Below are 25,849 nucleotides of genomic sequence, written 5' to 3'. Positions count from 1 at the left end.
TTTCAAAGTAGTAAAAGCAGTACTTTATTGAACATTGAAAACAAGACTATGTTCGGAATGTTCTATGAATTTCTACGCCATAAATAGATAATGATTATAACAATAGCGGCCAACTTGAAATTTGGCAGCCATCTTAGATTTTCGCGTGGCTAACGTTCTTTCACAATATACATACCAAATAAGAGGATTTTGTGTAAAGTTCATGCCTGTATCATCATTGGAACAATTCCCCGATATTTTGCACGTTATCTGTTGCAGAATTATTTACACTTCGAAGATCGGTGCATTCGACATGTGTTCATGTTGACTCGTTACCCATCGCGTCTCTCCGGAAACTGCAAGAAAGCATTCGGCTTCATCCGGAAAGAATGGCCACGTGTGATACCGGGATGATATCGAGATGACAAGGTTGTGTGTATCAACTTGACTATTTACTTCCATGAATTGATTCGGAAATATTGAACTTAAAATAATACGTCCATTGATGTTCTACTTTTCCGGCAACCAGGATTCAACCTTAGTAAACCAGCGTTAATCAAGGGGAACACAAGGCAGTACACAAAGAACACAAAATAAAACGCATAAAATGCAACTTGGTGAAAATAATGGCCGCCAGAAGAAGAATCATAACAGTCATTGCTATAACACACAGTTATGAGAGGTTTGCAACTGTTTCATTGCTTGACAAAGCTGCCATTGTACCTTTTCTATTTAATGCTTTAAATACAAGAGAATTCAAAACGCCTAGAACATGAAACGAGGTGCAACCTAGTTGCATTACTGATTCTAAAGTATTTATATCAATAATCGAAAATAATTTTCCCTGACGCATATCAAAATACAGTAAACAACGGTCATTACGAACTCAAAGGGTCCACTAATTTTAGTTCTTTATAACCGTAGTTTGTTATAAGCATATACAGCATATGTACAGCAAATGGTTGAGACAAAAAATAAGTTCGTCATATCCGTTAGTTCATTATAAGTGTAGTTTACTGTACATATGGTACCAATACTGGTTAAGTTTATTCATGATTGAATCAACTAATTAGCTAAAACAATGACGTCACTTGGAGACCGCAGAGTACCGCACCCCAGAGGTTACGGAGGTTTGGGCAACTAAGGTCAACCGAAGTATGACGTAAATCAGTTAACATGAGCTAACATTGATCAACCAAGGTTAACTTGGATTCACCTAGGTCCACCAGGGATTTGAAATCGAACGCAAGCTGTAATTAGTCCCTTATTAATAATCTCACACCCACATTGAAAATAAGGTAGGCGATTCCGACGGACGGTTATTAAGCTTGTTATTATGTTTACGCTTCTTTTGCATGTGAGAAACAAAATTCCCCCAAAAGACACTAACATTAATACGTTGACGCACATGGACACCACATCAGCATCAGTGTCTCAGCCCTGACAACAACACAGCTAATGACAGACAGGGAACAACAGCGTAGTAATACACAATATTCTGTCCACTTCCGTTTGCAGTTTCGACCACATCGCAATGCTTCTTGTTGATCCCTACGCACGACGCGTACGCCATGACGTGCGGAATATAGTTCTGCTCGTGCACCCCATGGAACAGGTGCGCCATGGGACCGTGGGCGAATATTGCAACGTCTTCACCGCCGTGGGTTTCATAACTCAATGGAACTGCACTGGTAAACCGGAAATCCACATCGGCTGTAAGAAAAGAGACAACAGGTGAGGTGAGGTGAACTGGGGTTTGACGTCGCGCTCATTATCACAATTTACACTTGAAAATTGTATTTGACCAAATATTTACGAACGTTATCAGAACTTTACAAGGTTGAATGTCTGGTATCCGTAAACCAACGCAAACTGATTATGACAAAACCTGCTTCACTCTGCTCATCACAACAGCATCAAACAAACGTTTCTTTTTTGTTTCATTTTTGCCTATTTGTGTGTGTGTGTGTGTGTGTGTGTGTGTGTGTGTGTGTGTGTGTGTGTGTGTGTGTGTGTGTGTGTGTGTGTGTGTGTGTGTGTGTGTGTGTGTGTGTGTGTGTGTTAGGGTTGGGATGGGGTACTTGTGTAGGACCCGGGTACCCACAGGACTACCAAGACCCGCAAGACCCGTAGTTAGTCATGTGATAATGGTTAAATGACAATAACAATAAAATTCAATAAAATTCTATGGTTACACAAGTACAAGTCGCTAATGCGTGTGTGTGTGTGTGTCTGTCTGTCTGTCTGTCTGTCTGTCTCTGTCTCTGTGTGTGTTTGCGTGTGTCTGTGCGTGCGTGCGTGCGTGCGTGTGTGTCTGTGCGTGCGTGCGTGCGTGCGTGTGTGTTTACTTACTTGTGTCCACCTCAGTGAGGTTTCTGCGGACCTGTGGGCCGTTCCCGTATGACAGAGTTGTGTAGGGATTCTTGTCAATCGTCTCTCTGTAGTTCGGCACCCGGTCCACCTTGTCTGATCAATGCAACATATAATATTATTAGATAATGCAAAGATTTCCGCAATATTGATTGACCAAGTTATTCGACAAAAACACCTATTGACTCAAAGACAGGTATGATAATGTACAGAATTAACTTGAGTTACTAAACATAGAATGGAAATTACCCGGAAGTGGTATTCCCCATACCTAAGTCAATCAGATGGTAACCGTTTGTTGGAACCTCCTTACGTTATTGTAGCAATATAGTTTGATATGTTCAATCTACTTTTGTGTCTTTATTATATAACTACGGGTGGCAGCAAGGAACGCGAATTGCGGCGTCTTAAATCACCGAGACACTAGTTCGAATCTAAGTCTATCCCTGTTGAAAATGGAGGATTGACAAATGCATATATATGGCTGCTGACTTTCGAATTCGGTGATATGATAACTTACAAATATCCCGCGATAATTCCTCATTCGTAAAGCTATAATTCAACATTCGGACCGCTATAATTCTACATTCGGACCGCGATAATTCTACTTTCGTACAGCTATAATTTTACATTCGGACCGCGATAATTCTACATTCGTACAGCTATAATTTTACATTCGGACCGCGATAATTCTACATTCGTACAGCGATAATTTTACATTCGGACCGCGATAATTCACATTCGGACCGCGATAATTCTACATTCGTACCGCGTTAATTCCATATTCGTACCGCGATAATTCTAAATTCGTACCGCTATAATTTTACATTCGGACCGTGATAATTCTACATTCGGACCGCGATAATTCTACATTCGTACCGCGATAATTCTACATTCGTACAGCTATAATTTTACATTCGGACCGTGATCATTCTACATTCGGACCGCGATAATTCTACATTCGTACCGCGTTAATTCCATATTCGGACCGCGATAATTCTACATTCGTACCGCGTTAATTCCATATTCGTACCGCGATAATTCTAAATTCGTACCGCTATAATTTTACATTCGGACCGTGATAATTCTACATTCGGACCGCGATAATTCTACATTCGTACCGCGATAATTCTACATTCGTACAGCTATAATTTTACATTCGGACCGTGATCATTCTACATTCGGACCGCGATAATTCTACATTCGTACCGCGTTAATTCCATATTCGGACCGCGATAATTCTACATTCGTACCGCGTTAATTCCATATTCGTACCGCGATAATTCTAAATTCGTACCGCTATAATTTTACATTCGGACCGTGATAATTCTACATTCGGACCGCGATAATTCTACATTCGTACCGCGATAATTCTACATTCGTACAGCTATAATTTTACATTCGGACCGTGATCATTCTACATTCGGACCGCGATAATTCTACATTCGTACCGCGTTAATTCCACATTCGGACCGCGATAATTCTACATTCGTACCGCGATAATTCTACATTCGTACCGCGATAATTCTAAATTCGTAACGCGATAATTTACATTCGTACGGTGGTAACTCAACATTCGTACGGCGTTAATAATACATTCCTACCGTGGTAATTCTACATTCGGACCGCGATAATTCTACATTCGGACCGCGATAATTCTACATTCGTACTGCGGTAATTCCACAACCGCGTCGCGCTGACTCCTGCGATGAAAGGCTGGGTGAGTAGTTATGAGCACTGGTGTACTTTTTGTAAAGAAGAGCATCCAGTCCTCACATATTACCCTCACAAACAGATTGCCATTGAATTTTCCAGTTGTCATGAGGCACCTACCAAGGATATTGTTGCCTCTGGACGGGTAGCCGCCGATGGTGAAGACGTGGGAGTGGTCGGCAGTGACGACGACGAGAGTGTCGGAGTCATTGATGACGTCCATGGTGGCCTTGACGGCCTCGTGCAGGGCCTTCACCTCGTGCAGAGCGCGTTTGGCGTAGGTGTCATGATGACCATGGTCAATACGGCCAGCTGAAACAGAGAGGTGGAATGAGTTGGTTTACGCTGCATTTCAGTGAGTGTCAGCTTAATATGGGTGGAAAAGCCGAAGTTATGAAGGTTAAAATCGCGGTGAAGATGATATTCCAACACACAAGTAGCTGATCCAGACGCGCCCGAGGGACGCAACTCTGCACGACCAGTGTGGCGCCTCAGATCAATATCGGCCATACTTTGCTACTACTGAAAATAATTAATATATACGTCAGTGATTGGCTGAGGTCTAAGAGACTATCATGAAATGAACGTCACAAAGAGACACAGAGATACACATTCAACCAATTTCAAACCGTTTGGCAATCAGAAGTGATTGGTTATTGCCTACTGAGGAGACAAATGCTTTATATCAAGGTCGTACACCATCTTTAAATGTCATCTTAGATACCGCAATTCGCAGTTGTGTTCCCTGGGTATGCCAGGGTTCGAATCTCAGATTTGACCTTTTTATGTTTCCAGGTTTGTCAGCACCATACCAGTACTTTTTGGTTCATCAAAGTGGTAAACATCTGAGACCTGCGTCACGTCCGGCTTTTCTCTCACATCAAGCTGACTCATATAACTGAGAAAAAAGACTGTTCAAAGAGTGAGTGAGTGAGTTGGGTTTAACGCCGCTTTTAACAGTATTCCAGTTATATAGCGGCGTGTCAGCTTAATGTGGGAGGAACGCCCGAAGTGATGCAGGTCTCAGGCGTTTACCACTTCGGTGAAACCAACGAGCACGGGTATGGTGCTGACAAACCTAGAGACATAATTGGGGCGAACCGGGATTCGAACCCACAATCATAGGTTTCTGGCGTGCCCAAGGGAAGCAACTCTGCACAGCGAATCGCTGCGCCATCGACGACTGTGCCACCCGTGCCCCCCTGTTCAAAAAGACGTTTAACCAAACTCAGTCACTCACTAAATGCGTTTTACTTCAAAGCGTTAGGTCCACACAGACGTCGTAAACTCACATTCTACAAGGAGAAAAAATCCTTTGTCGTTCTTTTTCAGGATCTCAATGGCTTTCTTCGTCATCTCGGCCAGAGACGGTTCCCCGTCACCAGAAGAATTGCGCTCTATATCGTACTGCATGTGGGAGGATTCGAACAGACCTGAAACACCAGTTTAGGATGATTCGTGGTTACGAAAAAAGCCACATCCGGTGAAATAGAAAACAAAAGAAATACGAAAACTTTCTATCAAAACTATTTGAGAACAAAACTCCATAAACAGCAAAATAAACGTGCATACAAGCTAAAGGTTACAAAGTTCAATAAAAATCTGACGTAATATTCTGTGATGATTATGAGATGGTCCCTACCAGTGTGCTCACCTAGCAGGTAATCTGTTTTCGCAGGGTTTACAGAGTCGAACTGGGCCTTGTTCCACACGTACATCGCATTCTTATCTCCCTTGCCGTTTTTCCAATCCTGCAAATAGTCCCGCATGTAACTGTGCCAAACACGTAAAAGCATTATGTGACTTCAGTTATTTCTTTCCAATGTTGGGGCACGAGTGACCTTGTCGGCCAAGACGCATCAAGTCTCTGTGCAGAGTTGCGTCGCTTGGGCACGCCAGAAACTTATGATCGTTGGTTTGAATCCCGGTTCTCCCCGATTATGTTTCTAGGTATGTCAGCAAACAGTTTCTAGGTTTGTCAGTTTGGTGGGTTACACCAAAGTGGTAAACGTCTGAGACCTGCATCATTTCGGCTTTTCCTCCCACATTAAGTTGACACGTTTTGACTGAAATGTAAGCGTCCTTAACAAAACTCACTCTCACTTGTAAACCGAGTGTTGTTCAGTTTATAGTTGTGTTGAATGATAATCTGGACATAACATTAAATGAAACATGTACAAATTAATCTTATGAGCAAAAGACGATGCTTTTAAACAATTGATTTTAAACATCGCTGCACATATTGCAAATATGACGATGCTTCATTTTTGTACTAGTTTACGGATCCACTGATACGAAAGAAATTAAAAGAGAGAAAAAAATAGAACCTATAAATAAATAAATAAATAAATAATTAAATAAATAAATAAATAAATAAATAAATAAATAAACACGCCCCACCCATCAAGCATTGTTACAATGACAGCGCTGAGTTAAGCCAACGGGTAATGTGTTCATTCTCCACAGTACAAAGGGCCGGGTTATATTCCCAACATGAACTTCGGACACTGAGGTCGTAGGATTCCGACACCAATGACACAAGTTCTCGTGACCGTCAACTCTCATCCACTTTTAACGATGTGTACACGTCCTGTTTGAACACAATGAGCAGGCCAATAGCTCAATATGCATCTGCAATCAATGCTATTCATCAGATGGCCGAGGTTACATATAGGCGGTGAACAGGTCCCCAGTCTCACTTGACCGACATCCAACCCCTCAATCAACGCTTCAATCAATAACCCTCAAAAGGTATGTCTCTCACATCACAGGGTGTTTGGACAGGTATCTCTCATTGTGCAAGTACTTTCTGTTTCAAGTTCAGGGATTGGAGCGTGTGAGACTGATTCTAACAAAAGGGGGCAGATTCGGACTCTTTTATAGATTTTTTTCGTCGTTTTTTTTAGGGGCATTACGGATTTTTGGCCCAAATAATCAGATCGATTGGTCGAAAAAATATATTTCTGTACTTCCAATTTCAAAAAATTGTTTTAATTTCCGCTCGCGATTCGTCATAATTCTTTGAGCCTTGAACCTTTAAAGTTACATATTCATATTGATACTGACATTAAATAGAGGTTACATTTTACTTATTTCTAGTCGAAGCAATAAAACAACCCCCACTGCTTTCCATTTATGTTTCCCATTTCTCATTTTTGGGGGGTGGGGTGGGGTAGTTTTCGGATTCGTAATCCAAGTCTAACCAAGGAACTCGGCCATAAAGATGGCTTCCGATGAACAACAAAACGGGCGTAATTGACGGGTTAGTTCTGAATAGAAGTTGTGAGCCGGTCAAGGTGTATTCAATGTGTAAAACCAAACATTAGCCCGGAACGCTCGTAAAATCGCCAACAGTCAGCAGCGCACAGTGTGTCGGGAACCAGTCTTATGACATGGCGATTCTTACATTAATCAGGTCACGTCCATCAGCCCTATGTTTGGGGTCGATCTCTCCAGTTTCCGGGTCTGTCTGGTTGTTGAGCAGAAAGTAGCGGCGCCCCCCTCCCATCACCACCTGGAAGACAGAGTGAGTGAGTGAGTGAGTGCCACACATGTTACGGTAAGCATTAGATAGGAAGTAATGGGATTGAAAATGTACTGTATAATTAGACCTTGTCTTATTTCATTACTCCATTCCCAACGTGTTGCAATCGCAATCGTATTAAAAAGGATATCTTAGTTGGGTGTGATACCTGTCCGCGTGAAGGTCTCACAAACCGTTCATAGTGTCAGGAAAACCGTAATATATAATCAGCCAATCAGCGTCGAGGTTTGTAAATTCCCGGAACGAGCGAGCGAAACATGCAGAACACATTATCTGATTTCTGTCTCGCAAAAACGGGCAGTTCATAATGGAAATAAAAATGGAGATAAAAAAATATGTTGTCGATATCACACACACATACACCGCGCGCGCGTGCACGCACAAACACCCCACACTAACACAAATTTAACACCAACACTAACTACCCCCATGACCCCAAAGTACACTCAAAGGAATGTTTGTGCTCTGTGTCAATTTTCTCTTAAGATATATATTTCCGAATTGAGACCGTGAATATATAAAATCGCGTCGTTTTAGAAAGCTGACATCTGATTGCCCGAAGACCCCAGACACCTTTAATGTAGATTGGTAGGACAAAGTTATCTCGGGGTTCAAGAAGTGTTTGTTAGATCTTCACAAAGAGAGAGAGGTGTCGTATACCGGATGTTGTTTTACCTGAAGGTCAAGGTTATCCACAAGCTGTTGGGCAATGTCCTTGCACTTCCCTGTGACGTTACTCTTGGTGGTGTCTGCGTCCCCCTCCCAGTCTCTCTCTGCCGAGTGGGCGTATCCGGCTGCCGGGGTGGCGTGTGTCACACGGGCAGTGGTCACGATGCCGGCTGCCTTTCCTGAAAAATGTAAATTAAACTGTCATTTCTCATTAGGGTAATGGGGTGCTTGTGGTTGAAGCGTTCGCTCGTCACGCCGAAGACCAAGGTTTTATTCCCTACATGGGGACAATGTGTATTCCAGTTATATCACGGCGTGTCAGCTAAATGTGGGAGGAAAGCCCAAGTGATGTTGGTCTCAGACGTTTACCACTTCGGTGAAACCCACGAGCACGGGTATGGTGTTGACAAACCGAGAACCATAATCGGGGCGAACCGGGATTCGAACCCACAATCATAGGTTTCTGCCGTGGCCAAGGGACGCAACTCTTCACAGCGAATTCCGGCGCTTCAGGCGACTGGGCCACCCTTTCCCCCTATTCACAGCAGTGACGTCAACACGGATCATTACCCAGGGTTCTCAATACATATAAAGTCAACCCTGTTAATCCGGAAACAGTGTCTCCCGGAGAGTTAATGTTGTGAACATCTAAGTATATACAAAGGGGCTGCTCACGGATATTTACAATGACGAGGTGTGATATATAAGTAACACGTCCCATTTTAATTCTGGAAACCCAAAAGTCCAGAAACTCTACGCTCTTTGCCCAGTCTCGGTTAAAGGTATTTACAAAATTAAACATGCCGTTTTCATGGGAACATACCAAGGAAGAAAAAATGAAAAAAAAATTGTTTAAAAACTCAATATTTAGACTATGTCGCCCATGGGCCTGCCCATGGGCGAAGTGTGGCCCATCGGCCTGCCCATGGGCGAAGTCTGGCCCATGGGTAGGCCCATGGGCAGGCCCATGGGCGAGAACATGTTCCTTTACTTAAAACTCATGATTTTGTTTCGCAAATACATTAAATGTATTTATTGAAGTATCATGACACAAAATTTAACTCATTTTAACTTAATTCAACGATTTTATAGCGATATTGAAATATTTCGCCCATGGGCGAGAAAAAGGTTTGGCCCATGGGTAGGCCCATGGGCAGGCCCATGGGCGAGAACATGTTCCTTTTCTTAAAACTCATGATTTTGTTTCGCAAATACATTAAATGTATTTATTGAAGTATCATGACACAAAATTTAACTCATTTTAACTTAATTCAACGATTTTATAGCGATATTGAAATATTTCGCCCATGGGCGAGAAAAAGGTTTGGCCAATGGGTAGGCTCATGGGTAGGCCCATGGGCGAGAATATGTTCCTTTACTCAAAACTCATGTTTTTCTTTCGCAAATACATTAAATGTATTTATTCAAGTATCATGACACAAAATTTAACTATTTTTTACTTAATTCAACTATTTTACGGCGTTATTAAAATATTTCGCCCATGTTTTCGTCTGTCCCTTTCAAGCATCAACTAACTGTTTGCAAAGTATATTGTATCATGTGAAATATACTTTATATTATATCATTACATTACTATTTAAAAAGGGCTTTTGGTGGGGATGTTTCCTTTAGTTCTACAAATTTCACCTGTTTTACATATTGTAGCGATCTTTAATGAACCCGGCCTTACCTCTCAAAACTTTTTGACAGTTTATCATACGAATTCATGTGCGTGTACTCAAATTCATTGGAGTTATTTTCCACAACATTAAAATTTAGTTAGTTTCTATTTCATTTCCCATTTTATGTCCCGTTGATACATCACACTGGGCAATTACGTGACACTAGGTATGCAATATACAGGTACGCGTGCGCGTATTTTAATGAAAAAAACTATTCGTCTTTTATTGCATAACGTTTGGCTGAATATCTTACATTCTAACGAAATCTCGAAATAATTATTTAATTACATGCGGTTTCGAACTGACCAGTAGGAATTATGTTTCAATGCGATTGAGGAAAACGTGAGGGAATATTGTGACACATAAGCAACTTTTAACTGCATTGTCACTTTTGGTATGAAAATGGTAACAGTTCAGAAAAAACAACAGCCTTCTTATGATAATTCTCATTAGTACGTTGTATCTAATTACAGTGTCGGCCTTATTTACAGGTGATTCTACAATACCTGCCCTCGGTCAATTACGATCTACCACACCACGCGTGAATAAACAGTTATGCAGGTGTTGCTGTGGGCAAATACCTAGCCTGTACATGTATATTTTTTAGGATACATGTTTTACAAATGTTCGTTGATATGTGGATATATTAAGCACAAAGACAAAAAAATGTTTATGAAAGATGAATTAGTGCCTTGATATATTCATCGAGATGTGTATCATCGTTTAATGGGGTCATTCAATAAACGTATGTTTGGAGGAGATATCAAAGGAGCCGCCCAATATACACAGTGTCGTCCGGTGAACTACCACCCCACCCTGTCCATTAGAGTTATGTAATCGGTACACAAATATATTTGATGCGGTGTCAGTGCGGAAGGAGTTTGAATTACGTCTGCCACTTGCCACAGAAATCCTCAAAGTATAGAAACAATAAACAAGGTCAATCCGTACTAATTACCTAGTGACGCACGCAACAACGACTGTCAATAGGGAAAATGGTGAAAACAAATTGAAATAGATTTTAATTAAACATTATTGTACTAAATAACTCGCAAAAGCGGTGCCTAAAATTGTTTGACCGTGTTATGTGTGTTGTAAACTGACGAATAGCAAGTAATTGTCATGCTGTAGGCATGGTTCCATATACAAATTCAGTTATACAACCGGTATGAAACTGAGAACTTAGATACCAAGTACAACCTGCATTCACACACGGAAGCAATATACTTGTGTGTATGCCCTCTCCTCTAAAAATGTATCACTAAAGTATTTGCATTGTAATAAATATAGTAATGATAAAACTTGGTAATTTGGTAGGTCTCCGACAGATATGATTTTCAGTTTTTTTTACACCTTTGATTGATACGGATTACGTACCTGTAGTCTAGTCACTATATCTAATGTATCTGCTTGTTAGAAATTTCAAATGTCTTGTTATAGCACTGTTCCTAAAATACGGCAGTTTCTTTTATCGGGTATAAATAGTTGATTCGTCTTGTCACGCAGTCATTTTTACTTGATCGAATGATTTCCACAAAAAATTACGGCAGAGAGTTTTGTATTTTATTATACTTTTAGAAGATTTTAGAAGATGCTTACTTCACTGTATCTCAGAACGTAAAAGTGATAACATTCAAACACATAATTAGTACACAGTTAATTGTTACATATAATTTCCTGCATATTCCTTTTTGAACAAAAAGCCTACATGTATACTGATATCGGTGTCCACTGTTAAAAGGGTATTAGTGCAGTCAGCCATGGTAAATGGAGAGACAATAATAAGGTGATTAATTATAGTCGCAGAATATGCGGTATAAGTGTAGTCATGGATACATATACACATTACACATATACAGATGAAATACACGATATGATGCAGTGCAAGAACAAATTAAGATACGGTTTCTATTAAAAATATTTATACGATTTTGGATTTAATTAGCATGTTTAAATTTTCAGGCCAACACGGCTGAGATACAGCATGGCATACTCAACTAGAGTTGTTTTCTGCCGGTTGTAAGTTCATTGTTTGACTGAGCACACTCGTGTCGGGGTTGCGATATTTTCTTCTCTTTGTTGGCAGCCTGCCACCGGTCTGAATTTTGAGAAAGGTCTCAGCATGGGACTGTTAATTACTTCTTAGTGATGTCTACAAGCTTACAAACTTGTAGATGTTGGGTGCGGTTAGGACCAAACTTTTTCAGCTCAGAGTGTTAGTGGTCCTGGAACCCATAGTGTCAAACAGGTTCTGCACAAAACGTCCATCAGATTCTACTGTTCAGCAACATTGTCACTGAATTTCAGAACTCTGGCATGATATAATAATCAAGGATTTCGAAGGTGAACGAGGGGAAAGGCAGACGCACGTGGATTTACCCTCAGGTTATTATTGTCTGGAGTTCACATTTTGGGGCATTTCATTTACTAATTGAACAGAGTTCACCTGCACATGTCCACTTTAGTGATACAGTCTGTAACCAAAAATGCAATGAGCCGTAGCTCTTAATCCCTTATAACAACGGTAACAACAACCAGGGTGAGGACACAGTAAGGTTAAACCGTGTCCAACAGACAATCTGAGGTGGCTATCTCCCATCAAGTCAGCTCTGTTTTTAAGCGCATAGTTATGTTTTTACATATTGAAATAAAAGGAATTTAAAAAATTATATTTAACAAACCTACACATTACCAAATACAAAACTTTATAACCCTCTCTAGACTTCGTTCCAATTAACCTGGATCATTCAACTCGCTCGCGAAGGTCGTATGCGACTTTAAAGTGAATACGTCTACAGTGTACAAGTAACTTTTAACTGTATCATATATACTCATGATAAGCAATTATTTTCGTTCCTAATTCGAATGAGCACATTCTGAGGCTAAATCTGCAAAAGGACAGATAAAATATTTCTTTGTACAATGCAAACGATACAAACGTAGCGGCTGATAATAGAGACAATGATTTAATAATCTGCAATATATCAAGTGTTCTCGTTCAATCTATTGTACATATTGAAGTGATTGTAAAGTTTCAAGGAGTACTAAAATGTTGTGGTATTATGAATGTATTTAGAATATGAATAGCGAAAAACAGTCACCATATCGGATGTACATGTATAACTTGTCTTCCAACACCACGCTTGTGCCGAGGCCCATGGTCATAAAACTAATCGGTCCCATAAAAGGAGCAAATAGTTTCGCAGATACTTCTTGCTATGTTTCACTCCCAATTGTCAGACGACCTAATCATCAGTCAGACCAGTCAAGTGTGACCAGCGTACCTGCCTGGATTTGGCTCCTAATTACTGAACTGCCCAATACTGTCATACTGTGGGCAGAGTAAGCGGCCTCGTTGAGTGATACAGACTAACCAGATTATGACTGTGTTTGTAAGTTGCGTTTAATCTGTGTCGGGTTGCAGTTGTTTTATAAGTCAAGACTAGGGGTAGTTTTTTCAATGAAACCTTTTGAGTTTGTTTTGCATTCATTTCATTAAATACATTGTTAGGTAGAATAATAACACGTTATATGGATTAAACATCTCCCTAATCTGAGTATAATCTCACATGTACTCTAAGTACCGTACTATATTACTTTGCGGAGACACTGAGTATAATTTTTTAGTTGGCATTGTATGCTGTCTGAATGACTTTACACAAATCCCTGCATTCAATAGACCCGTGAAGATCTTCAACAAACCATTCTTGGCGTAAAAGGGCGACAGCGCTTGTCGTAAGAAGCGACTAACGGGATCGGGTGGTCAGGCTCGCTGACTTGGTTGATGCATGTCATCGTATCCCAATTGCGTGGATCGATGCACATGATGTCAATCACTGGATTGTCTGGTCCAGACTCGATTATTTACAGACCGCCGTCATACAGCTGAAATATTGCTAAGTGTGGCGTTATACAACTAACAAACAAACAAAACACAAAAAGAGAAAGTGTATGAGTACTAAAACTTGCAATAGATATGCGTACCCTACGTACACACATGAGTCCCATTCGACAGTCTACAACACACGAATAACTGTCAAACAAGTTTGGGTAACCCTTCTGTTCAGGCAAGTTATTTAGTTCGATAATTTTTTATTAAAATCCTTTTCAGTTTGTTTTCATCCTTTTTCCCTATTCCATGCATGTTTATGTTGCTACATCTTATTGCTCATGTTTCCAAGTATTGTAAAACACTTTAATGTTTCTCCTTCTTAATCTAACGTTATAACATTGCCGGTCATTGCCATCATCTAATACACAAGAGATGATACCAAGACATATTTTATTCGGTTTTATGGTCTATGCGGTCTTACAATTGATTTTAATAGTCATTAAATCTTATGTCTAGTAAATATTTTCACAAACAGGGCTGTTAACTGATATAAGGAATGTAACATCCAGTTGAGGACTGAATACGACGTACGTTAGTCTGGTAACGACATTTCTACAATTAATATTTTGAATAAGCCAGTTGTGACAGGGATGATGGTATGGTAGATGTAGCAGACATATTGGCAGCCGTTGTTACGCGAGTCACTAGGTTATTAGTACGGCATTGGCCTTGTTGATTGGTACTATACTTTCTGTGGCCACTGGCGGACGTAATTCAAACTCCTTCCACACTGACATTGCACCAAATATATTTGTGTACCGATTACATAACTCTTACTGACAGGGTAGGGTGGTAGTTCACGCGAAACGGACGACACTGTGTATATTGAGCGGCTCCTTTGATATCGCCTCACAACATACTTTTAATGAATGACCAATTAAACGATGATACACATCAGGATCGCGGAGAAAATACAAGCTTCGTTCGCGTTGAATATATATATCAAGGCACAAATTCATCTTTCATAAACTTTTTGTGTCTTCGTGCTTAATATATCCACATATCAACGAAAATATGTAATACATGTATCCACAAAAATATACATGTACAGGCTAGGTATTTGCCCACAGCAACACCTGCATAACTGTTTATTCACGCGTGGTGTGGCAGATTGTAATTGACCGACAACAAGTACTGTAGAATCACCTGTAAATAAGGCCGACACTGTAATTAGACACAACGTACTAATAAGAATATGAGAATTATCATAAGAAGGCTGTTACGTTTTTCTTAACTATTACCATTTTCATACCAAAAGTGACAATGCAGTTAAAAGTTGCTTTAGTGTCACAATATTCCCTCACGTTTTCCTCAATCGCATTGAAACATAATTCCTACTGGTCAGTTCGAAACCGCATGTAATTAAATAATTATTTCGAGATTTCGTTAGAATGTAAGATATTCAGCCAAACGTTATGCAATAAAAGACGAATAGGTTTTTTTCATTAAAATACGCGCACGCGTACCTGTATATTGCATACCTAGTGTCACGTAATTGCCCAGTGTGATGTATCAAGGGGACATAAAATGGGAAATGAAATAGAAACTAACTAAAATTTAATGTTGTGGAAAATAACTCCAATGAATTTGAGTACACGCACATGAATTCGTATGATAAACTGTCAAAAAGTTTTGAGAGGTAAGGCCGGGTTCATTAAAGATCGCTACAATATGTAAAACAGGTGAAATTTGTAGAACTAAAGGAAACATCCCCACCAAAAGCCCTTTTTAAATAGTAATGTAATGATATAATATAAAGTATATTTCACATGATACAATATACTTTGCAAACAGTTAGTTGATGCTTGAAAGGGACTGACGAAAACATGGGCGAAGTATTTTAATAACGCCGTAAAATAGTTGAATTAAGTAAAAATTAGTTAAATTTTGTGTCATGATACTTGAATAAATACATTTAATGTATTTGCGAAAGAAAAACATGAGTTTTGAGTAAAGGAACATGTTCTCGCCCATGGGCCAAACCTTTTTCTCGCCCATGGGCGAAATATTTCAATATCGCTATAAAATCGTTGAATTAAGTTAAACTGAGTTTAATTTTGTGTCATGATACTTGAATGAATACATTAAATGTATTTGCGAAACAAAAACATGAGTTTTAAGTAAAGGAACATATTCTCGCCCATGGGCCTGCCCATGGGCCTACCCATGGGCCAAACCTTTTTCTCGCCCATGGGCGAAATATTTCAATATCGCTATAAAATCGTTGAATTAAGTTAAAATGAGTTTAATTTTGTGTCATGATACTTGAATAAATACATTTAATGTATTTGCGAAAGAAAAACATGAGTTTTGAGTAAAGAAACATGTTCTCGCCCATGGGCCAAACCTTTTTCTCGCCCATGGGCGAAATATTTCAATATCGCTATAAAATCGTTGAATTAAGTTAAAATGAGTTTAATTTTGTGTCATGATACTTGAATGAATACATTATATGTATTTGCGAAACAAAAACATGAGTTTTAAGTAAAGGAACATATTCTCGCCCATGGGCCTACCCATGGGCCTACCCATGGGCCAAACCTTTTTCTCGCCCATGGACGAAATATTTCAATATCGCTATAAAATCGTTGAATTAAGTTAAAATGAGTTAAATTTTGTGTCATGATACTTGAATGAATACATTAAATGTATTTGCGAAACAAAAACATGAGTTTTAAGTAGAGGAAAATATTCTCGCCCATGGGCCTACCCATGGGCCTACCCATGGGCCAAACCTTTTTCTCGCCCATGGGCGAAATATTTCAATATCGCTATAAAATCGTTGAATTAAGTTAAAATGAGTTAAATTTTGTGTCATGATACTTGAATGAATACATTAAATGTATTTGCGAAACAAAAACATGAGTTTTAAGTAGAGGAAAATATTCTCGCCCATGGGCCTGCCCATGGGCCTACCCATGGGCCAGACTTCGCCCATGGGCAGGCCCATGGGCGACATAGTCTAAATATTGAGTTTTTAAACATTTTTTTTTTCATTTTTTCTTCCTTGGTATGTTCCCATGAAAACGGCATGTTTAATTTTGTAAATACCTTTAACCGAGACTGGGCAAAGAGCGTAGAGTTTCTGGACTTTTGGGTTTCCAGAATTAAAATGGGACGTGTTAAGTGATGTATTCTCTGTGACGGTTTGGTTGTTCCAGATGTCATCCGACTATGATCTTTGGAGGGACGGCGCCAGTTTCAAATGCCAGAATATGGTCCTTTGCTGCAACAATTTTGTCCTCAGAATGCAACGGAAGATCTTCAAGCATACCTTCATCAAGAGACCACTTGAGGATAGATTCGACCTTCCCAGCATCCTGTGCATCACAGTCTTCTCTCGCCACACTCTCGCTGACCCCGAGAGTTCCCAAGTTGGCCTTGACCCCACACAAGAAGGCCGTGGCTGTTCCTGCCGAGTCAGCTGTTTGACGATCTACGTTATATGTCTGAAAACAGAGCGTCGGGTGTGATGGGTGTGTGACCGGCGTTTTCATGTTTGTTTGGGTATGTTTAAACGCCGCACTCAGCAAGATTCCAGCTATATGACGGTGGTCTGTAAATAATCGAGTCTGGATATCGTGCTGTGATTCGAACAAGGTGCGAAATCATGAATAAGAACCAAGATGGCGGGTGTCACTCCTTGTCTATATGTACACTACTGCCGAGAAGTTCATTCCCCCTACACTCATGGGCAACGCGTTAGGCAACCCGTGTACACCCCGTTGCAAATGCAATCGTCACACACTTTATCCACCCGACCCTCATAATTTGCTCCGACAATGAAGGGCTGCTGGGATATATTCCGTGTCCCAATCACCACAGGGGTCAAAAAGCACTCATATTGATATTGAGAACTTCAAAGGTTTGAACAAAGGCGCTTCCCCGTTGTTATTAATAATTATCCGAGGCTGCATTTTTACAATATCTTTTTACGATCTACGACGGCGATAACATCGAAAGTATCTTAAAGTGAAACCCTTTTGTCATTTACTTCTCAACATGAATCCGCGGACCCAAATTTCACAAATAAAATTTAACATTTTCAGAAAGTTTTTTTCCATATTCCTTCCCAGACAGTAACTTCTTTCAGTGAAGCAGAGGTTAGTTATTGATAAATCGTGATAACGTCTTTCAACCAAACAATATATTTATTTTAATTATATTTTTAAAAAACCAACATTTTCCAAATAAATATGACAAAAAGAGAGTAATGTTACAAACCTTAGACAGGGCCACATTGGAGAACTTCTCAAAAGACAGAACCGTCTCCTCCCCAGTGTTCCCTTCTGTCTGGCCCGTGTATATCCTCCCTGCCGTCACAGTGGACACGCCCATCCCATCACCCAGGAAGAAGATGACGTTCTTGGCAACGTTGGTGTTCGGCTTCATTTGGAGGGACTCCATCAGCGTCTTCTGCGCCATCGTTACCCATTCTTCCCCATCTGACCAATAAAATAATTGTTAATTTTATTTCTGAGACATTCCGAGACCAACATGTAGTTCTAGAACGAATGTTGTTTAACGCCGCAGTAACAAAATATCTAGCTTCATCAAGAAGGTATGTAAATAATACAGCCTGGTCCAGATCCGTGGATGATAGCATGAACGAAGGTCCCTGAAGTCGGCGTATGATAAGACGCAATCAGTCAGATCCAACACTATAATCACCAGATCCTTGTTTCTCTCGACGCCTATGTCAAGCATGCTGTGGTGAGGACCTATTGTATCCCGGAACGAACGTTCACGGGGTGTCACTTCTGAGCACAACAAGCCGATGGGGTAGTCTAGTGGTTGCACACAGTTGAAAATGTGGCGCATTCGGCAATAGTCATTTTTGAAATGTGGCTCAACCGGCTAGACACCGATTGAAGCGCTCACTCGCCACGCCAAAGGCCCGTGTTCGATTAACACATGAGTACAATGTGTGAAGACGATTTCGGAGGTCCTCAAACGTGGGATTGTAAAAAGTGGCGTAAAACACGACTTAAGTTCGACATAAAACTGTTTAACTGCTTGATGTATTTGTATCTTCATGGGGCCTCGTATTTTTAACTTTGTCAAGGAGACCGACCGACAAAAAAGCCTGAAGATAGAGAAACAAAACTTTTGACAAAACATATTTGGCCGATTCAAATAAACAATAAATGATTTTGACATAATGAAACTGTTTAGGTTTTTTTCATTCTTTTGTAGCAGTGCTTATCTGAAAGTTGAAAATTATTAATTACGTTGTTTTTTCGATCACCTACACTGAATTTTAAGCCAAACCTTTTATTAATTCAAATAGGCCTTAAGGGCGGACACAAGCCACGGTAATACAATATTTTCTGTGTTGACATAAATAATTATCCATATACCCCCGACTTACCCGCTGACACCACCGATAGGGTTGCACACCACAACAGCAAACACAACACGAAAGCAGCTACTCGCATCCTGGTTGAGAAACTTTCTGTAAAGAACAAAGTGTAGTGTATTTGGGTATTATATTTTATCATACAATGGGTAGGTTTCTCGGCAGGATAAAGCCAACGGATAAAAACGATATCCGTTGGGGTCATATGCGGATAGAGATGCAAATATCAAAGGTCAAGTAGGGACTACTTTCACTGTTTATAAACAAACATGGCGTCGCCCTCATCATTCGGCGATCGAGTCAGAATTAACCATCGGGAATCTGGATAAACTACAGGGATAATTGCTATCATTATCAAAAGAACAGTTTATTATACTGAAAATCAGTGCCTAACTGTGACGTAGCTAAGGCATTTTATAAGTTTTGGCAACTTTGGAGATATAAATTTCGAAACAATTTTGCGAGGTCACTAGGCCTAGACAAGCGGGATCAGTAGCCATATAGATCTGTGCTTGTTAGACCTCTGCGGCTTGAAACCTTCTCCACAAATTAAAATAGTTGGATTTGGCCGAAATATGTTTGAATTGTTACCGTGTTTCGTTTTGTCGCTGTGTGTACATCTGACTACACTTCTTAACGTTATGACAGGACAGACCGACTGTCAACAACGTCTGACCGTGGCCGTGACGTCTCATAGACTAGGGTTAGAGTAGCTTCCCTTTGACAAAGGGCAGTTACTCTAGCGGACAGACCGATGGATTAAAAACAATTGTTGTTTTGCGTATATGTTGCTTCGCCAGTGTATAGGAAACAGATTTCAGTTGTGGAGGATTATTGTGTGTGTTTGTGGAAGATTATTATTGTGTGTGTTTGTGGAGGGTTATTGTGTTTGTTTGTGGAGGATTGTTGTGTGTGTTTGTGGAGGGTTATTGTGTGTGTTTGTGGAGGGTTATTGCGTGTTTGTGGAGGGTTATTGTGTGTGTTTGTGGAGGATTATTGTGTGTGTTTGTGGAGGGTTATTGTGTGTGTTTGTGGAGGATTATTGTGTGTGTTTGTGGAGGGTTATTGTGTGTATTTGTGGAGGATTATTGTGTGTGTTTGTGGAGGGTTGTGCTAGATGTAATGCCACTACAAACGGTTGATCAGAATTCTGTGAGCATTGCTAAGGGACACTACAGTTGGGATCCTGCACCCAGAGTGTCAGCTCCATTGGCCATGTGGTTTCAGCGGAGATGTCGACAAGTGAGTGAGTTTGGTTTTACGCCGCTTTTAGTAATATTCTAGCAATATGACGGCGGGGGATACCAGAAATGGACTTCACACTTTGTACCCATGTCGGGAATCAAACTCGGGTCTTCAGCGTGACGAGCGAACGCTTTAACCACTGGGCTACCCGACCGCCCCTATGACGCGTTACAGATATTTCCGTAGTGTCACTATAAGTTCATCATATTTTATGCATATAATACGCTAATTTTGACATTTGACATTACATACATTAAGATAAATAGTCTATTACGATATAGTACTTTACAGATGTAGTGTTGGGTAAATGCATTCCAAATGTTTATTTTTCAAAATATATTTAGGTTGTGGGTAACATTCATACGAGATATGCTATAAAATGTTATTCCTCCATGGCGGCCATTTTAATTTGGCTAACATATTGGATTGTTTGGATGAGTCCACATCTTGAAAGTATTGGAAGCCATAACCAGCTACTGTGCCATGTTTCATTCTTTTAACACACAACGTATACGTTTTCACGAAAAGGTAAGACTATATAGAACACGTCCCATTTTAATTCTGGAAACCCAATAGTCCAGAAACTCTACGGTCTTTGCCGACTCTCGGTCAAAGGTATTTACAAAATTAAACATGCTGTTTTCATAGGAACATACCAAGGAAGAAAAAAGGAAAAAAAAACTGTTCAAAAACTCAATATTTATACTATGTCACCCGGGCCAAACCTCTTTCTCGCCCATGGGCGAAATATTTCAATATCGCTATAAAATAGTTGAATTAAGTTAAAATGAGTTAAATTTTGTGTCATGATACTTGAAAGATATACATATATGTATCTGAGAAACAAAAACATGAGTTTTGAGTAAAGGAAAATATTCTCGCCCACGGGCGAAATATTTCAATATCGCTATAAAATAGTTGAATTAAGTTATAATGAGTTAAATTTTGTGTCATGATACTTGAAAGATATACATATATGTATTTGAGAAACAAAAACATGAGTTTTGAGTAAAGGAAAATATTCTCGCCCATGGTCCAAACCAGAATATTTTCCTTTGCTCAACAGTTTTAGTTTGGAAAATACATAAAGGTGTTATAAGCATGACACATGGTTCAACTCGTTTTACCTTAATTCAACTAATTTATGGCGTTATTAGAATATTTCGCACATGTTTTCGTCAGTCCCTTTAAATAATTAAGTAATTGTGTACAAAGTATATTGTATCATGTGAAATATACTTTATATTATATCATTACATTACTATTTAAGAAGGGCCTTTGGTTGGATGTTTCCTTTACAGAAGTTTTACAAATTTCAAATGTTTTACATATTGTAGCGATTTTTAATGAACCCGGCCTTACCTCTCAAAACTTTTTGACAGTTTATCATACGAATTCATGCGCGTGTACTCCAATTCATTGGAATTATTTTCCACAACATTAAAGTTTAGTTTGTTTCTATTTCATTTCCCATTTTATGTCCCGTTAATACATCACACTGGGCAATTACGTGACACTAGGTATGCAATATACAGGTACGCGTGCGCGTATTTTAATGGAAAAAACTATTCGTCTTTTATTGTATAACGTCTGGCTGAATATCTCACATTCTAACGACATCTCGAAATAATTATTTAATTACATGCGGTGTCGAACTGACCAGTGGGAATTATGTTTCAATGCGATTGAGGAAAACGTGAGTGAATATTGTGACACTAAAGCAACTTTTAAATGCATTGTCGCTTTTGGTATGAAAATGGTAATAGTTAAGAAAAACGCAACAGCCTTCTTATGATAATTCTCATATTCTCATTAGTACGTTGTATCTAATTACAGTGTCGGCCTTATAGGTGATTCTACAATACCTGCTCTCGGTCAATTACAATCTGCCACACCACGCGTGAATAAACAGTTATGCAGGTGTTGCTGTGGGCAAATACCTACCCTGTACATGTATATTTTTTGTGGATACATGTATAACATATTTTCGTTGATATGTGGATATATTAAGCACAAAGACACAAAAAGTTTATGAAAGATGAATAGGTGCCTTGATATATATATTCAACGAGAATGAATCTTGTATTTTCTCCGCGATCCTGATGTGTAACATCGTTTAATGTGTCATTCATTAAAAGTATGCTCTAATGCGATATCAAAGGAGCCGCTCAATTTACACAGTGTCGTCCGTTTCGCGTGAACTACCACCACACCCTCTCAGTAAGAGTTATGTAATCGGTAATTTGGTGCGATGTCAGCGTGGAAGGAGTTTGAATTACGTCCGCCACTGGCAACAGAAATCCTCATAGTATAGTAACAATCAACAAGGCCAATGTCGTACTATTGACCTAGTGACTCACGTAACAACGGCTATCAATCTGTCTGCTACAGCTACCATACCATCATCCCTGTCACAACTGGCGTATTAACGGCTTATTTAAAATATTAATTGTAGAAAAGTCGATAACAGACTAACGTACGTCGTATTCAGTCCTCAACTGGATGTTACCTTCCTTATATCAGCTAACAGCCCTGTTTGTGAAAATATTTACTAGACATAAGATTTAAAGACTAATGAAATCAATTGTAAGACCGCATAGACCATAAACCCGAATAAAATATGTCTTGGTATCATCTCTTGTGTATTAGATGATGGTAATGACCTGAAATGTTATAACGTTAGATTAAGGAGGAGAAACACTAAAGTGTTTTACAATACTTGGAAACATGAGCAATAACATGTAGCAACATAAACATGCATGGAATAGGGAAAATGGTGAAAACAAATTGAAAAGGATTTTAATACAAAATTATTGAACTAAATAACTTGCCTGAACAGAAGGGGTACCCAAACTTGTTTGACAGTTATTCGTGTGTTGTAGACTGTCGAATGGGACTGTGTGTACGTAGGGTACGCATATCTATTGCAAGTTTTAGTACTCATACACTTTCTCTTTTTGTGATGATATGATTTCTATTTTCGTACATGATATGATTTCATTTTTATCTTTGGCTGCTCTGTTGATATATGTTTGAGAAGCTGTCTGTCCCTACTAAATTGACATAGTTCTGCCTCGCTATTGCATCTCTTGACTACAGGAGATCTACAGCATATAGCGGATCTAACTGCAATTCTTGTTTTAACCAAGCCCGGGTTTGACATTCCAGTAACTGGATTCAGGTTGATTGCAAGATATGCATACCTCGTCATAGTGATTGTTGTGAAGTTTTGTTTCTTTGTTAGTTGTATAACGCCGCACTTAGCAATATTTCAGCTGTATGACGGCGGTCTGTAAATAATCTAAAATGACTATGCTTGTCGTAAGAGGCGCCTAACGGGATCGGGTGGTCAGACTCGCTGTCTTGGTTGATGCATGTCATCGTATCCCAACTGCGTGGATCGATGCTCATGATTGTCAATCACTGGATTGTCTGGTCCAGATTCGATTATTTACAGACCGCCGTCATATCGCTGTAATATTGCTGAGTGTGACGTTAAACAACAAACAAACAAACAAACAAACATCCAAACATCCAAGTAGGATTCAGTTCTATTTTGTGTGCTGACAAATGTAATAAAATGAGGGACTAACGCATTGTTCTAATGTAAGGAATTGAGTCCTTTCATTCCGACAATATGAACCACTTTTTTTATAGTGATGATACAATAAGACAATGATGGCTTAACGTACTAACCTGTCACCTCGAGATCAGCCTGGGTTGACGCTCAGCTTCCACACCCGCCCGTGTACTGTCTTGCTTCAGTCCCCAGCTTCACAACCGCCCGTTGCAGTGTGCTGAGGTAGTACATGCATATTCATCATGGAGGTAAGCGAATCAGGTGACGGGTCATTCTCCATATGCGTTAATGTTGGTTCAGATATAATATACACACAATATTGGTGACTCGTCGAGTGTGTTTGCCGTCACAAGGCGTTCCGGGAATCCCTCCTTTATGAAAACAAGGTCAAATTACCACTCTCCCCCCCAACACCCACCCCGCCAAGTCTTTGGAGAAGTGTATTCAAGACAGGCAGGAATAGTGGTGTATTCATTACACATCGTTCACATTATCATGGATATTCATCCACCTTGAGTTCAGGTCACTCATTATAAACGCTGTCCCCCTGCTTGTGATAATACAGTTGTAGTTGTTGTATGTTGTTTAACGCCGCACTCAACAATATAACAGGTATATGACTGCGGTCTGTAAATAATCGAGTTTGGACCAGACAATCCAGTGATTAATATCATGATCATCGATCCATGCAATATGGGATCGATGACATGCATTAACCAAGTCAGCAAGCCTGACCACCCGATCCCGTTAGTCGCCTCTCACTTATTCATAAAGGAAATAATATATACATCACTCACAGTGAATACATGTTAAATACATCGCTCAGAGTGAAAGGTGGGAAGTATTGTATATACATCATTCAGAAGTCGGTAGTGTATGTATAGCGGACATGTTATATACATCATTTGGAATGAGTGAGTTAAAATTTTAAGTCACGTCGGCAATATTTCACATGGAATGAAAATTGAAGGTGTCTTCATACAGGATATATAATATGCATTACACACAAAGAAATGCTGGAGAGTATATATATATCGGACATGTTATACACATCACTCAGAATGAAAGGTGTAGGTGTATTCATATAGGATATATATTAATATGCATTACTCACAATAAAAGGATGGTGACTATGTATAGCGGACATTTTATATATATATCACTTGGAATGAGTGAGTTATAATTGTAAGTGAGTGAGTGAGTGAGTTGGGTTTAACGCCGCTTTTAACATTATTCAAGTTATATCACGCCGTGTCAGCTTAATGTGGGAGGAAAGCCCGAAGTGATGCAGGTCTAAGACGTTTACCACTTCGGTGAAACCCAAGAGCACGGGTTAAAATTTTAAGTCACGTCGGCAATATTTCACATGGAATGAAAATTGAAGTTGTATTCATACAGGATATATAATATGCATTACCCACAGTGAAATGCTGGTGAGTATATATATATCGGACATGTTATATACATCACTCAGAATGAAGGTGAAGGTGTATTCGTATAGGATATATAATATGCATTACTCACAATGAAATGCTGGTGGGTACATATATCGGACATGTTATATACATCACTCAGAATGAAAGGGGAAGGTGTATTCATATAGGATATATAATATGCATTACCCACAATGAAAGGAAAGTGACTATGTATAGCGGACATTTTATATACATCACTTAGAATGAGTGAGTGTGTTAAAATTTTAAGTCACATCGGCAATATTTCACATGGAATGAAAATTGAAGGTGTATTCATACAGAATATATAATATGCATTACTCACAATGACAGGCTAGTGACTATGTACATAGGATATGTTA

General features: G+C 39.5%; 1 protein-coding gene across 1 annotated transcript; it reads right to left on the bottom strand.

Moving 5' to 3' along the window:
• On the bottom strand, nucleotides 1–24,259 carry LOC124152496 (alkaline phosphatase-like). The gene is made up of 11 exons (XM_046525440.2): nucleotides 24,150–24,259; nucleotides 19,221–19,304; nucleotides 18,074–18,294; nucleotides 17,124–17,298; nucleotides 8,282–8,454; nucleotides 7,469–7,576; nucleotides 5,717–5,813; nucleotides 5,355–5,495; nucleotides 4,183–4,374; nucleotides 2,332–2,445; nucleotides 1–1,692 (listed from the first exon to the last, which is right to left on the bottom strand). The coding sequence occupies exons 2-11, from the start codon at nucleotides 19,285–19,287 to the stop codon at nucleotides 1,406–1,408; spliced, it is 1,575 nt and encodes a 524-aa protein (XP_046381396.2). The 5' UTR covers nucleotides 19,288–19,304; nucleotides 24,150–24,259; the 3' UTR covers nucleotides 1–1,405.
• Between the last annotated feature and the right edge of the window lie 1,590 nt (nucleotides 24,260–25,849).

The sequence above is a fragment of the Haliotis rufescens genome, unplaced genomic scaffold (assembly GCF_023055435.1).
Source record: "Haliotis rufescens isolate VD_foot unplaced genomic scaffold, xgHalRufe1.0.p SCAF_13, whole genome shotgun sequence".
NCBI classification, from domain to species: Eukaryota; Metazoa; Mollusca; class Gastropoda; order Lepetellida; family Haliotidae; genus Haliotis; species Haliotis rufescens.
Note: the sequence above shows the minus strand (reverse complement) of the source record. Positions and strands in the feature narration are given on the sequence as shown.

What these genes read in the sequence shown, in the direction of transcription:
- LOC124152496 (XM_046525440.2), bottom strand. Translation starts at nt 19,287, where the DNA reads ATGCGAGTAGCTGCTTTCGTGTTGTGTTTGCTGTTGTGGTGTGCAACC. An exon ending in TGGATAACCTTGACCTTCAG is followed by an intron (nt 7,577 to 8,281) that starts GTAAAACAACAT and finishes TCTGTCTTCCAG; the next exon opens with GTGGTGATGGGAGGGGGGCG. An exon ending in GAAAACAGATTACCTGCTAG is followed by an intron (nt 5,496 to 5,716) that starts GTGAGCACACTG and finishes CTGGTGTTTCAG; the next exon opens with GTCTGTTCGAATCCTCCCAC.